Source organism: Halichoerus grypus, chromosome 15 (genome assembly GCF_964656455.1).
Source record: "Halichoerus grypus chromosome 15, mHalGry1.hap1.1, whole genome shotgun sequence".
NCBI classification, from domain to species: Eukaryota; Metazoa; Chordata; class Mammalia; order Carnivora; family Phocidae; genus Halichoerus; species Halichoerus grypus.
The window spans coordinates 27,265,701-27,278,482 of record NC_135726.1 but is presented as its reverse complement, the minus strand read 5'-3'; the positions used below and the strand labels follow the sequence as shown (position 1 = coordinate 27,278,482).

Genomic DNA, 12,782 nt, shown 5'->3' with positions numbered 1-12,782 from the left:
GGCAGCCGGAGGGGGGGTCCCCGGAATGCTGACACCAACTGCTCAGCCCAGGTGGATGCCGCGGGGCCCACTCTGCCCTGCACCCGCTCAGCTCCCTGGACCTGCCTCTCCCAGTGCCCCGTGTCTTGTCTGGGGCCTGGGATGTGCGAGGGGCCAGGCCGCAGAGAGGATGAGGGGGCCTGAACACCATGGTGCTTTCCTGCTTCTTTCTGGTAGCTTCATTCTTAGGGGCTTCCCCAGGAGCGGGACATGGGTCTTAGAGATACCGCTGACTCTGGGAGCACGTCCTCTCAGGCTGACCCTACTGAGAAACCCCAAGGGAAGCACATAGCCGGCCCAGAGTAGGGCGTTTGCCCGTCGGCCACCTCACGGCTTCCTTACCTTAGCTTCGCACACCTGCCCCCCCACACACACCCCTGCCCTGCACTGGAAGCTGGGCTGGGCCCTGCGGGACTGTGCGCTTGCTAACACAAAGGGGCCAGTGTGCCGCCGCCCCCGATCCTTGCCTGGCCCTGCACTCCCAGCCATACCTCTTGCCCTGCCGCTGGGATGTCCCCCTGGGGCCACGAGGCAGACCTGATCTTCAGAGCCCTCCGGGGTATTGTGCTGAGGGGCCGCATGGGGGGGTCAGGAGAGTGATCTGAGGCAGGCCCTGTCACAGGAGAAATGTGTGAAGACTCGGCAGGTAAGCTTTGCCCGGGGCTTGGGCTCAGATGGGCATCTTCTTGTCCTGATTTGGATTCCTCGAGAAGTTGACCCTGAGACCAGGAGTTTATTGGGGAGTTCATTTAAGGGGAAGTGAAACAGGGAAGAGAGGGAAATGAAGGGAGAGAGGATGTCGCACAGGGCAGGGGGCAGGGATTGGGCTTGGGGCAGCCAGGACTCGGGACCCTGGGCATCCTCTGAAAGTCTGGCAGACGCGTCTCAGAATCACCTCCCTGTGAGGGCGAGGAAGCCCGGCTGCGGGCCCGCCAACTCCTGTCTGTCCCGAACGCTAACTCCCAAACCGCGCAGCCTGCCGCCCGGGAGCAGAGTGCCCCCGAGGCAGAGCCGGGGAGCCGGGCCCTCTGCAGGAGCCCTCTGAGACCAGCAGGCAGGCGCCCAGGTCTGAATGGGGCTCCGCAGCATCTCCTGCTCCAATCTCGACGTGAAAAGCAGCAGTCCTCTCAAATGGAGCGCAGACCCTGTGGCTAGTGGCTGTCGCCCTTGCTGTGGGCCCTGCGTCAGGCCCTGTCGGCCATCCAGGTGCTGCAGTCGGGAGCTGCTCTCAGCACTGTGGGTCTCTATCCCAGAGGCTGGCCTTGGGGTCGGAGCCTCCTGATGTCGAGTCCCAGCTCTGGCACTTCCCACCTGTGAGCATAGGTGAGTGCCTTCCTCTCTCGGGCCCTCAGTTTCCTGACCTGTAAAATGGGGATAGTAACACAGTGACTACCGTGCCAGTTAGTGATGGCCACAGCAGTACTAACAAACTCCCCTAACTCGGTCACTTGCAACAGCAATTATTTCTTTCCATGGGGCAGCAGTTCAGCTGGGGATCAGAGACCCAGGGTGGCTCCGTTATGTTCCGTGCGTCCCTCATCCTCTTGCTGGGATGAACGGGGAGCCCAGGTGTGTTCATGATGATGGGGGGCGCCCAGCAGGACAAGCAAGGCCATGCAAGGCCTCGGAAGGGCTGGCTGGGGAATTTCCACATCCTTATATGGGCCGGAGCAGGGCCCACAGCCACTCACAGTCAAGGACAGAGGAACTGTGTTCTGCATCCAGGGGGCAGGAACTGCAGAGACACGAAGCAAAGGGCATGGACTCAGGCAGAAGCGGAGAGCCAGGCAGGGGCGGAGAGAGAGACTAATGCAGTCTCCCACCGCCCCTCCATGAGGTGCATGTGTGTGTGTGTGTGTGTGTGTGTGCACGCGCATGCAGGAGCGTGCTTTGTAGGCCATGAAGGGCTGCGTGAGTGTGCAAGGTGCTGGCGCGGGGGAGGTCCTGTGACTGCTCCAAGAGCCTCTGCGTCTTCAGAGACCACTGCCTTCCCGGTTTGGGGGGTACACGTACGTGATCCGTCGTCTCTGAGAACGGTGACCCTGCTTGGTTCCCAGAGGAAGGGAAGGGGGAGGACACCTGTTCATTGTGCCGTACTGTTTCTGCAAGTCCAACAGGGTCTCAGCCTCCACGGTGCGCCTTGGGAAAATCGCAGCCCCGCAGACAAAGGAGGAAGGGGAGAGGGGCAGAGAAAGGCAAACTCCCTATCTCTCTCTCTCTCTTTTTTTTAATAAAGATTTTATTTATTTATTTGATAGAGATAGAGGGAGAGCACAAGCAGGTGGAGTGGCAGGCAGAGGGAGAGGGAGAAGCAGGCTCCATGCTGAGCAAGGAGCCCGACGTGGGGCTCGATCCCTGGACCCTGGGATCATGACCTGAGCCGAAGGCAGCTGCTTAATCGACTGAGCCACCCAGGCGTCCCTCCCTATCTCTTTATTCACCCTTCTACCCTTCCCTTGTTTAACTGGGTCTAGGCCTCCCTGACCCCCAGGGAGAGGTAGGCCACAGGTCAAAAGCAAATAAGTAACTAAAAATTAATAAAATTAAGTTTTGGGGGCACCTGGTGGCTCAATCGGTTAAGCATCTGACTCTTGGTTTCGGCTCAGGTCATGATCTCAGGGTCATGAGATCGAGCCCTGTGTCAGGCTCCTTGCTCAGTGCGGAGCCTGCTTGCTCGCCCTCTGCCCCACCCCCCCACCCCCGCCAAACAAAGAAATAAAATCTTTTAAAAAAAAATTAGGTTTTAACTTTGGGCCAGCCAAGGGCCTAAGCTCTTGACATTGAATATTGACATAACTGGACAACCAGCCTCTTCATGCCCCTTCCCCCAAGGGCACAGCTCCCCTGGGGCCCAGTCCCTCAGCTACCTGGAATTCTCAAGTAACCAAAATGTCCCTCTCCCTGATTTGCCCAATTCCAGGGACTTTGCTCTACCTGGGTAAGAAGTAGAGAAAAATTACATTAGTCAAGAACATTGATTTTTTTTTTCCCCAAAAAACAAACACTCTGCAAAACCCCAGGTTTTGAACTAGGTGAAAGCAGGGCTGCCCTGGTTGAGCTAGCGGGTGGAGAACAGAGCCCTGTCCACTCCCCTCCTGCCCACCGGAGACGCTCAGGCTGCGTGGGGCATGGTTGGAACGCAGGCCCTGACGGCCGTCGTCCCCCAGACTGTGTGCACACTGTGTCTAGTGTCCCGCTTCTCCTGAGCAGGCTGAGGGCTGAGCCGCTGTCCCGGTGCCTCAAAGCCGCCCCCCCTGTCCTCTCACAGGCTGACGCCAAGATGGTGTGTGACGTGGTGAGTCGGATGGAAGACACCGAGCCCTTCTCTGCCGAACTGCTTTCCGCCATGATGCGGCTCTGGGGCGACTCAGGAATCCAGGAGTGCTTCAATAGGTCTCGGGAGTATCAGCTCAACGATTCTGCCAAATAGTGAGTGTCTCAGGGCTGGGGTGGCCGCCAGCAGGGCACGGAGGCCAGCGTGGAGGGGGCGGGCGCGCAGGGAGGGGTCCTTGGCTGAGGTCAGAACTGCCATGGGCGGCAGGAAGGGTGTCGGGAAGGAGAGCGGAAGGGCTTCTCCTCGCACCCCCTGGGTAAGGACGGGGCCTGGGAGCCGGAGCCCACAAGAGACAGCTAACAGTAGGGCTCCCAGAGCATGGGGCCCGTCACCACCTTGCCCTGGACTGGGCCTGGCACTCCAGAAGGAGGGTCTTTAGTCTAACAGCTTTTTCCCTCTGGAGAAGCCCTGACACCACAAGTACAAATCAAGAGCCATATAGGCAGAAAATAGTCGACATAATGCCATTTTTGTTTCATTTTAGAGGAAACACACATTCCATTCCTCTATCTTGGAATATTTTAAATAAGACTAAGGAAATATGGGGCGCCTGGGTGGCTCAGTCCTTAAGCGTCTGCCTTCGGCTCAGGTCATGGTCCCAGGGTCCTGGGATTGAGCCCCGCATCGGGCTCCCTGCTCAGCGGGAGGCCTGCTTCTCCCTCTCCCACTCCCCCTGCTTGTGTTCCCTCTCTGGCTGTCTTTCTCTCTGTCAAATAAATAAAATCTTTAAAAAAAAAAAAAAGACTAAGGAAATAAGGAGATAATCGAACATATCCTTTGATAGTGCGTTATAACCAAATATGGGGAAAGAAAGGAGAGAGGAGAGGAGGGGGAGTGAAGGTGAGGGAAGAGGCTCAGTGGAAGCCAGAGAGGGCTGAAAGGGGGATAAAGGGAGAGGCAGGGGGGCGCCTGGGTGGCTCAGTTGTTAAGCATCTGCCTTCGACTCAGGTCATGATCCCAGGGTCCTGGGATCGAGCCCCACATCGGGCTCCCTGCTCCGCGGGAAGCCTGCTTCTCCCTCTCCCACTTCCCCTGTTTATGTTCCCTCTCTTGCTGTCTCTCTCTCTGTCAAATAAATAAAATCTTAAAAAAAAAAAAAAGGGTGAGGCAGGGAAGGTGGCCCGTGGGTGCTCTTCCCGTGACACCAGCTCGTCACTTCAGGCGTCCCTAAGGTTACATGCCCTTGTTCCCTAGATCGGGGTTCCATGCCCCTGGGAATGGTCCGCGCTGGCTGCACACATGTCTTCTGTCCTGGAGACGTTGGGACCACACCCCACTTTTACAGTCTTGTGCCCGGGTTGTCAGTGGGAGCCTCTGGGCTTAAACCCACAGTCTTAGGACGTGTGTGCTCCACTACCGATCTGATTCAGCCATCCTCACCCCTGCTGCTCTGCGGGGACCACTCTGCCCCCAGGAGACATTTGGCAAAGTCTGGAGACATGCTTGATTGTCCCGACTCGGGTGGTGGCACTGGCATCTAGTGGACAGAGGCCAGGGATGCTGCTGAACATCCTACAGTGCGTAAGACGGCCCTCCGTAGCAAGGAATCATCTGGGCCAAAATGTCAGTAGTGCTGAGCCCGAGAAACCCTGGCCTACACCCTGGTGGTGTAGCAGGGGCGAGGGCCCAGAAAATGGCACTTGCTCATGGACGTTGGGCCATTTCCCTTGGCCACGATGACAGCTACCGAACTAGGGACTTGAGTTAGGCCAGAGCATCTTTCCATTCTGTACACCTAGACTGTCTAGCTGGTGAGCCCTAGGTCCCGGGAGTCCCAGGTGGTAGTGAGCCGGGCCCCGGGCCCTAATGAGCCACCTGGGACACCTCAGTGGGCAGGGCTGTGAGCCCGGGGGGGGTTGTGCCCACAGCGGCCCGTGCACGCTCAAATCACTCCTCCAACGGACCCAGGTCGTTCCCGGGAGCTGTTTGGGTGGGGACCGGCTTCCCTGCCCCTGCTGGGCCCCAGTCCAGGACCTTCCCATCCCCTCACTCCCCTCGAGCCATCAAATTGTGCTCTCCACTTAAATTGTTGTCCATTTAATTATAACATGAATACATTGCAAAAAAAAATTTTTAACACTCCAGAGAGGTATAAAATTAATAGTAAACTCCTTCTCCCAGGGCTGTCCCCCTCCAACTTCTATTTCCATTTCTCTGTCCCAGTTTTGTCCAGGAAAACCTGACCCTCCAACCTACCATAGTATTTAGTGGCCTCCAGGATGGAATCGGAGGAGTTCAGCTCACCTGCCTGCCTCCCATGTCTCTGCCCCACTTCCACGACCAGTTTCTTGCTAATTAGGGAATTACTTGTGGTTTTTCTGGTGGTTACCTTTATAACTTTCTTTTTTTTTTTTAAGATTTTATTTATTTATTTATTTATTTTATTTATTTACTTGACAGAGCGAGAGAGGGAACACAAGCAGGGGGAGTGGGAGAGGGAGAAGCAGGCTTCCTGCTGAGCAGGGAGCCCAATGCGGGGCTTGATCCCAGGACCCTGGGATCATGACCTGAGCCGAAGGCAGACGCTTAACAACTGAGCCACCCAGGCGCCCCCCCTTTGTAACTTTCAATAAGAAATTTGAGTCAATATTGTCAACTCCCCACCAAGTCAGCTGAGGAAACCCGGCTCCTTCTCTCTGTGTGTTTGTCTCTGGAACAGGGTCCCGGGGCAGGCAAGGGTGAAACCCACAGCAGTCAGTTCAAGAAGGACCTTAAACCCTTCCTGGTCCAGGGTGGCTTTGCAATCCTGGTTTTTGCAGCCAGATCCCCTTTTCTGACAGAATCCTGGGTGCGATATACAAAATAGTTAACAGGGGATTTGTTGTGACAGAGAGAGTGAGCCCCATAGGGCTGTCTCGGGGCCCAATTCTAGGGGGATGGTGTGAGTTGCTCCCAAAGGCCCAGAGCCCTTCACCAGGTCCCCCAGCCCGATCCTCTCACTTGACAGGTAAGGACACAAGGGCCCTGAGGGGACAGGGAGGTGGCCAGTGCTGCCAGGCTCCCTCCACCCAGGCCTCTATGGACAGGGTTGGCTGTCTCCTCACTCCTCTGGATGATGCTGAGACAAGCCCCAGGCTCCCAGAAACCTGAGCACGTCCAAGCAGGGGGTTTACAAGCTAGTTCATGGTCTGGTTAGGACTGTTTTTTCTCCTGCCCTCTCTCTGGAGCCCACCCCTCAAGGCTTTGTTCCTGCACCCCACTGAGACTGCTCAGGCTCTCGACCCCTCCTTGCAGCACCCCCATGCACACACCCCTCCCCACTTCCTGCCTGTGCCCTCTCTGGAGCCCTTGAACCTCTTCCAGTCCATGCTGAGGGCCTGGGTGAGCTTCTCCAGCCTCGTCGCCCTCAATTCCTCACACACCCGGACAACTCTCACTTGTCTGGGGCCAGCCCCGCCCTCCCTCCTGAGTTCTGCCTCCTCCGGGTCCATTTGGACATCTCAGCACATCTCAAATTAATACATGCCACCTGACTCCCGGCTCCCACCCTCCCCCAAACCTGCTCTGCCCCCGCTCTTCCTCCCACTAAGAGCAGCTTCGTTATACACACGAGGAGGTGGCTTTAATGGGCTCTGCCTCCCACATCCCGCCTCCCCCGGCCCCCAGCACAGCTGCCGGTGTGGTGCACCCTGACCTGCCATTGCCTCTCCCCTGCAGGGGTGCAGCAACCTCCCAGCAGGTGTCCCTACTCCCCCCTCCGGTCTGTTCTCCTTACAGCAGCAGAGTCCTTGTTCCCACACTCTTCATCAGAACCTTCCAGAAGCTTCCCATCTCACTCAGCGTGAAAGCCCAAGTGCCTACAAGCTGCGCCCCACCCTTGCCTCCATCACCCCACTCCAGTCCCACGGCTCCCTCCTCCTGCCACGGACAGGTGCTTCCCGCCACGCCACCCCTGTCCGGGGCCTGCATCCCGGGCTCCCCCACCGGGCAGGATGGCCTCCGCACCCGCAAGGAAAGAAGCTCACCCCAGCCCCCCTCAGCCTCCACTCCAATGTCATCCTGCCCTCCCCAGCTCCCCTCTGTCCAAGAGCAACACTCCTCAGGCCTCCTCCTTACCAACTGCCTCAGTCTTTCCTCCTGATGTGTTCTAGAGCTTACTTAACTGTTAATTATCTCGCACACACACGCACACACACAAATGTAGGCTCTGGAGAGGTAGGGACAGTATCGATCGTGTTCGATCCCAGCACCCGGGACAATGGGGAGGTTGTACACCCAGTAGGTGCCCCTCCACTTGCTCACCCTCCCCTCCCTTGGCCATGTCCCTGTGTGAGGCTCAGCCAGAACAGGGAGACAGAGGGCCAGATTTTCTGTCTAAAGGAGGTTTCCCCAGCTGGGACCAGGTTGGGGGTGGGGGGCCAAGACCAGAGGCTCCCCAGTCCTGGTGTCCAGCTGGAGACAACAGAACGAGGGTCATTTCAAAACCAGCAGGGCTCCTAAGCAGAGGCAGTGGGAGGGGGTTGCGAGGGGTCACGCTCAGAGGGGTTAGGAGGATTGGGAAGGGCTGGGAGGGGCTCCTCCAGGCTGAGCCCAGAGCCCAGATACTCCCAGAGGCCTGGCCAGGAAACGCTGAGGCAGCCAGAGACCCCGGGTCCACTCTGCTGCCTCCGCTCCGCTCCTTCCTCAGAGGAGAGGAGACCTGGAGGCCTGTGTAAGAGCACGGTATCTGGAGTCCAGCACACCCAGGCTCAAATCTTAGCAGGGTCTCTTTTCTGACAGTGTGACTTCAAGCTTACGCCTCCTGCCCCTGGGAATCCCTCATTCGGTCTTATTTTTTCAGGGAAAATCCTCACAAGGATTTGAGGTGGGCCTGGATTATTGGTTTACCAGTGGAAACCCTCATTGGTGAACATGTCCCCTGCCCTCCAGCCCCACGACATCCTCAAGCTGAGGAACCGACCCCCACATGTCCCAGGGCTAGTGCTAACGAAGGGCAGCTGCTCCACACGTAACCTGGGACCCCACACTGTCCTGGGGCTTGGACCCTCGGGGCTCCTGTCCTGTGGGCTGTGTGTGGTAGAACCCCGCACGAGGGGTAGGAGGCCCAGCCAGCCCTGTGGGTCACCGAAACCTCCTTCAGCCCTGGTCCACCTCGCTCCTTCCTGGTTTTCCAGATCCCACCCTGACTTTGTGTTCAGACCTAACCCATACAGACCCCCAAAGCCCTTCTTGGGGTGCCTGGCCTGGATGGGTAAAGTGCAAGGACATAGTCATCAGCCTGATGTGAAAAGAGAGCCCTGATGCCAAAGACATGGGTCCCAACCCCTGCCTGGCCTCACCTCTGAGCCTCTCTTCCAAGGGCATCAGATGGGAAGATGGGGCCAACGCCCTGGTAGACTCAGCAAGTCTGGAAAGACGGGCAGATGCCCAGAGGCCTCCGGGAAGCACCGGAGAGTACTGTTAAGGGGTGGACCAGATGTCTAGGTTCGAGCCCCGGCTCATAGCTGGCCAAGGTCCTTACCATTGTTGACCCTCAGTTGTCTAATCTATAAAACGGTACATATAATTCAGGACAATTAAGGTTGAAACATGATCACACATGCGAAGAGTCCAATGTAACTATTGGCCCCTACTATTTTAAGATGAAGACATGGCACAGCAGCATTACAAACATGTTAATCTCGTATAAGAGTTTGACCTTCTCTAAATGCACCGCCCCTGGAACTGTGCACACAGCCCTTGGTCTGGGTTAGAGGCTCTTTGAGAATGTGCGGGCAGGACATAGGCTTCTGCTCCTCAGTCCGCACCCCCCACTCTCTGCCCCCAACTCCGGGGGGTGGATGAGGTGGCGCCGTCGCTTCCACGGTCGGCGCCCAGGGGGCGCTGCCTGGGGCCGGGCTGGCTTGTTCCAGGGCCCCTGTGTGTTGCCCTCCCCAGCTACCTGGACAGCCTGGATCGGATTGGGGCCGCCGACTACCAGCCCACCGAGCAGGATATCCTCCGAACCAGGGTCAAAACCACTGGCATCGTAGAAACCCACTTCACATTCAAGAACCTCCACTTCAGGTGAGGCCCGGGGAGCTCCCGTACCCTGGCGAGGGCACTGTGACAGATGGGAGACACCAGCCTCTCGGCCTCATCTTGTCTGCCTTGGGGAGCTCTCCAGTTGGGACAGGCAGTTAGGGATACAAGAAGGGACCTGTCTGTGTGTCTGTTTTCCACCAAGTTCAGGGGCCAGGACGACCAAGGAGTCTTCCTGGAAGAGGCATCCTGAAGTGGGTCTCCAAGGAACAGGGAGGATTTGAGTGGACAAAGGAGGGGAGTCCTGTCCCTGGGTGACTTCTGAGGAGGAGGAGGGCAAATCCCCCAGTGGTCCCCTGAAGGCCTCCTTGTGGGCGGGGGAGGGAATGAGGATGGATAAGCCCAAGCAGTGTCTGTGAGACCCCAAGGCCCCAGATAATCTCAGAGCTGGAAGGGGCTTAGAGAGCAGCTGACCCACCGCCTCTAGGTACATGTGGGGAAACTGAGGCCTGGGAGGAGCCAGGCTGTCCCCAAGCACAGAACACAGCTCAAGTCCGGGAGCTCAGAGCACCTCAGAACAGAAGCCTGAGGCAGGAAGCTGGACTTCTCATGCCCTCCTGGCGAGATGTGTCCCCACCTGGGCTAACCTCCCTGTATTGAGGCCTGAGAGTCCCTCTCCTGCCCCCGCCTACCTTCCAGATGTGGTTTCTGGGTGTCCACGGAGCAGAAGGAGAGGCCAGGAGGGCAGGGACCATAGGTCGGTAGACCGGTGTAAGGCCCTGCTTTGTGGCCCCCTGCCCTGCCTGGGAGGGCTGGATCCCACACGGCCTTCCTAGCCCCGGCCTGCTCTCACACAGACTGAGGGGGCTCAGGGTCTCTCTCGGGGGTCCTAGACCCAGCAGGCAGCCCTGGACTCAAGAGCCTCCCCTGAACCTGGGGAGTGCAGCAATGGGCTAAGCGGCCGCACAAGGTGTCTCTTGCCTTCTGGCCTCCTCAGTGTCTCCAGCCTGCACCTCTGGACACGGGGAGGGGACCCAGCAGGCAGAGTGTGAGAATAAGCATTGTGGAGGGTCACAGAGGCCAGGGGCCATGCCCCTGTATTTCAGATGCAGAAGTAGGACCCATGGGAGGCGGCGGTAGGACGGGAACCTGACTTGCTTCCTTGCACGGAGCTTACTGGCCTCTGCCCACAGTGGTTCTGTCGGGAGGACCTGGGGTCCCTGTGCACACTGGGTCAGAGCCTAGGCCCACGAGGCTGTGGGTCTTTGCTCAGGGCATGAGGGTAGGAGACCGACCTCTTACCTCCAGGACATGGTCTCACCTGCCCATGGTCTCCTCTCACAGCCCTCGTGTCCCCTGGGGGTTGGTGTCTGGAGGGGGAGAAGCAGGGAGCCATCTGCCGGGGAGGGGTGGCACGGAGTAGAGGTGAGGCTTTGCAGACAGATCCGGGTCAGACCCTCGCTCTACCATACCAGCCCTCGCCAGGACCACGGGCCCTTCACGCTTTGGTGTCTCCCATTCCCTCCACGTAACGGCTGCCGGCCCCGGCCCACCCGACACCCCCCAGGCCGGTCCGGGATTTGCCCAGACCACAGACGTGACCAGACACACACAGAAGGCCAGGAACAGGATGTGCATGCTGCCCCGAGAGGAGGCGTTTACTGGGGACCAGCTGAGGCGCCCCCCTTTGTAAGATTCTCGAGCTGCAAGGGCAGGTCTCTGAGCCCCGGCATGTGAGAGCAGCCCGGTCATGGGGCAGATGGCAGCGGTCCGCCCGTTGGCACCTGCAGCGGGGCTCCCCGGGAGGCTCGGGGCTTGACCAGGCACCCCCACACCTGCCTGGGCCCCACCGCCCACCCCTCACAGCTTCCCTGTCTCCCCCCACCAGGCTGTTCGACGTCGGGGGTCAGCGATCTGAACGCAAGAAGTGGATCCACTGCTTCGAGGACGTCACAGCCATTATCTTCTGCGTCGCGCTCAGCGGCTACGACCAGGTGCTCCATGAAGACGAGACCACGGTGAGTGGCCCTGGGCCCGCCCGGCCTGTGGTGGCGTGGAGGGACTCGGCCTCGGTGGCCCCGGTGGCTCTGGGGCGGGGCCAGCTGTGTTGGCCGGGGTTTGGCCGTCGGGGGGCCGTGCCCGCGGCCAGGCAGACGGCCTGGGATTTGGGTGCGGGAGAGGCCACCTCGGACAGCTAGTGCCTCTTCGGTAAACACAGCAGAGGCCCAGGGGCCATCGGGCCAGAGCGGGGTTAAGCCAATCCTAAAAGAAAGCCAGGTGCAGTCACGCAAGAATGTATGTAAGACAGAAAGAGCCGGTGTTCGGCCTGACAGCCTGCGGCCAGAGCGGCGTGTGGCTGCCAAGGGGAGGGCAGCGGGGCGCGGGGCCCCTCCTCAGAGGAGGACGGCCACGCTGGCCTCCAAGGGAGGTCCTCACCTGGAGAGAGGCGCGGCCTTTCTCTGGGCCTGCTCCTGGTTCGCCGCCAGATTTCGGCAAGCCCGCCTCGGTTGCTATTATCTGTCACAGTGGGGTAACGACAGTACCCTCGTCGTGGGGCCGTCGGCGAAGGAATGAGAGAATGCGCATGCAATGCCCGGAGCGGCGGAGCTGGTGTGGTTCTGTCACTGGCGACTGTCCCTATGTGTGGGGGGCGTCCACTGAGCAGCGGGCCTGTCTACAGAGCCTGCAAGGGAAGCTGGGTGTTGGCGTGGTGCACCCGCGGGGGTCCCTAGAGACGAGCCCGCGGCACCCCCTGGGGGTCACGGGGTCCTGGCTGTGGGGTCAGCCCCTTGTGTGGGACGCACGCACAGACCCTGGGCCCCAGCCTCTCAAAGTCAGCGCTGAGAGCTTGAAGCAGTGTGTCGTCACGGCAGGCCCTGAGCACGGTGGCCTCTCTGGGTCTGTCTCCGCCTCAGTCCTGGCCTGCTGGTCCCGCAGGGCTGCTGGGCGCATCCGATGGGCTGCGGGCTGGGACGCCGCGCCGTGGGGAGAGACTGGCACAGGGATGAGGCTTTTGACAGACTGGGACCGGAGCCGTCGGCGGGGGGGCATGGGAGGGGGTGAATCCCATGCTGGTTTGTCTGCCTTGCCCTTCCTCTTTCGGGGCCAGCTGCACCCCTGAGCTGGGTTCCAGCAAAGCCCCCTAAGGCTTGCCTTGTCCAGGGGTGAAGTTCCTGGGACCCTGGCTGGGAGCTTGTTCTGGTAATACTATCACTCTCGGTGGCCTTGGCAGGCTGTGGCGTCTCGGGTCCCTGGAGCCGGGAGGCGGGCAGATGCCCACGCTGGGCTGCGCTTGGACCCGGACTCACTGGCCGCCCCCCACCATGCACCCCTGCACAGGGACGGCCCTGGCATATCTCTCACTGTTCCGCCGGTTGACTCTATGCTTTTGAAGCTGCTATTCACTGTGCAGTGGAATCCACCCACATGGTCTGGTGTCCCCCTTGGC

At 59.3% G+C, this 12,782-nt stretch overlaps 1 protein-coding gene across 1 annotated transcript in view; it reads left to right on the top strand.

Moving 5' to 3' along the window:
• Window positions 1–12,782, top strand: part of GNAO1 (G protein subunit alpha o1) — a 165,270-nt gene that overhangs the window by 140,499 nt on the left and 11,989 nt on the right. Inside the window, exons 4-6 of the mRNA XM_036068938.2 lie at window positions 3,308–3,468; window positions 9,251–9,379; window positions 11,223–11,352. Of these exons, the coding sequence (XP_035924831.1) occupies window positions 3,308–3,468; window positions 9,251–9,379; window positions 11,223–11,352 (420 nt within the window). The remainder of the gene's footprint in view (window positions 1–3,307; window positions 3,469–9,250; window positions 9,380–11,222; window positions 11,353–12,782) is intronic.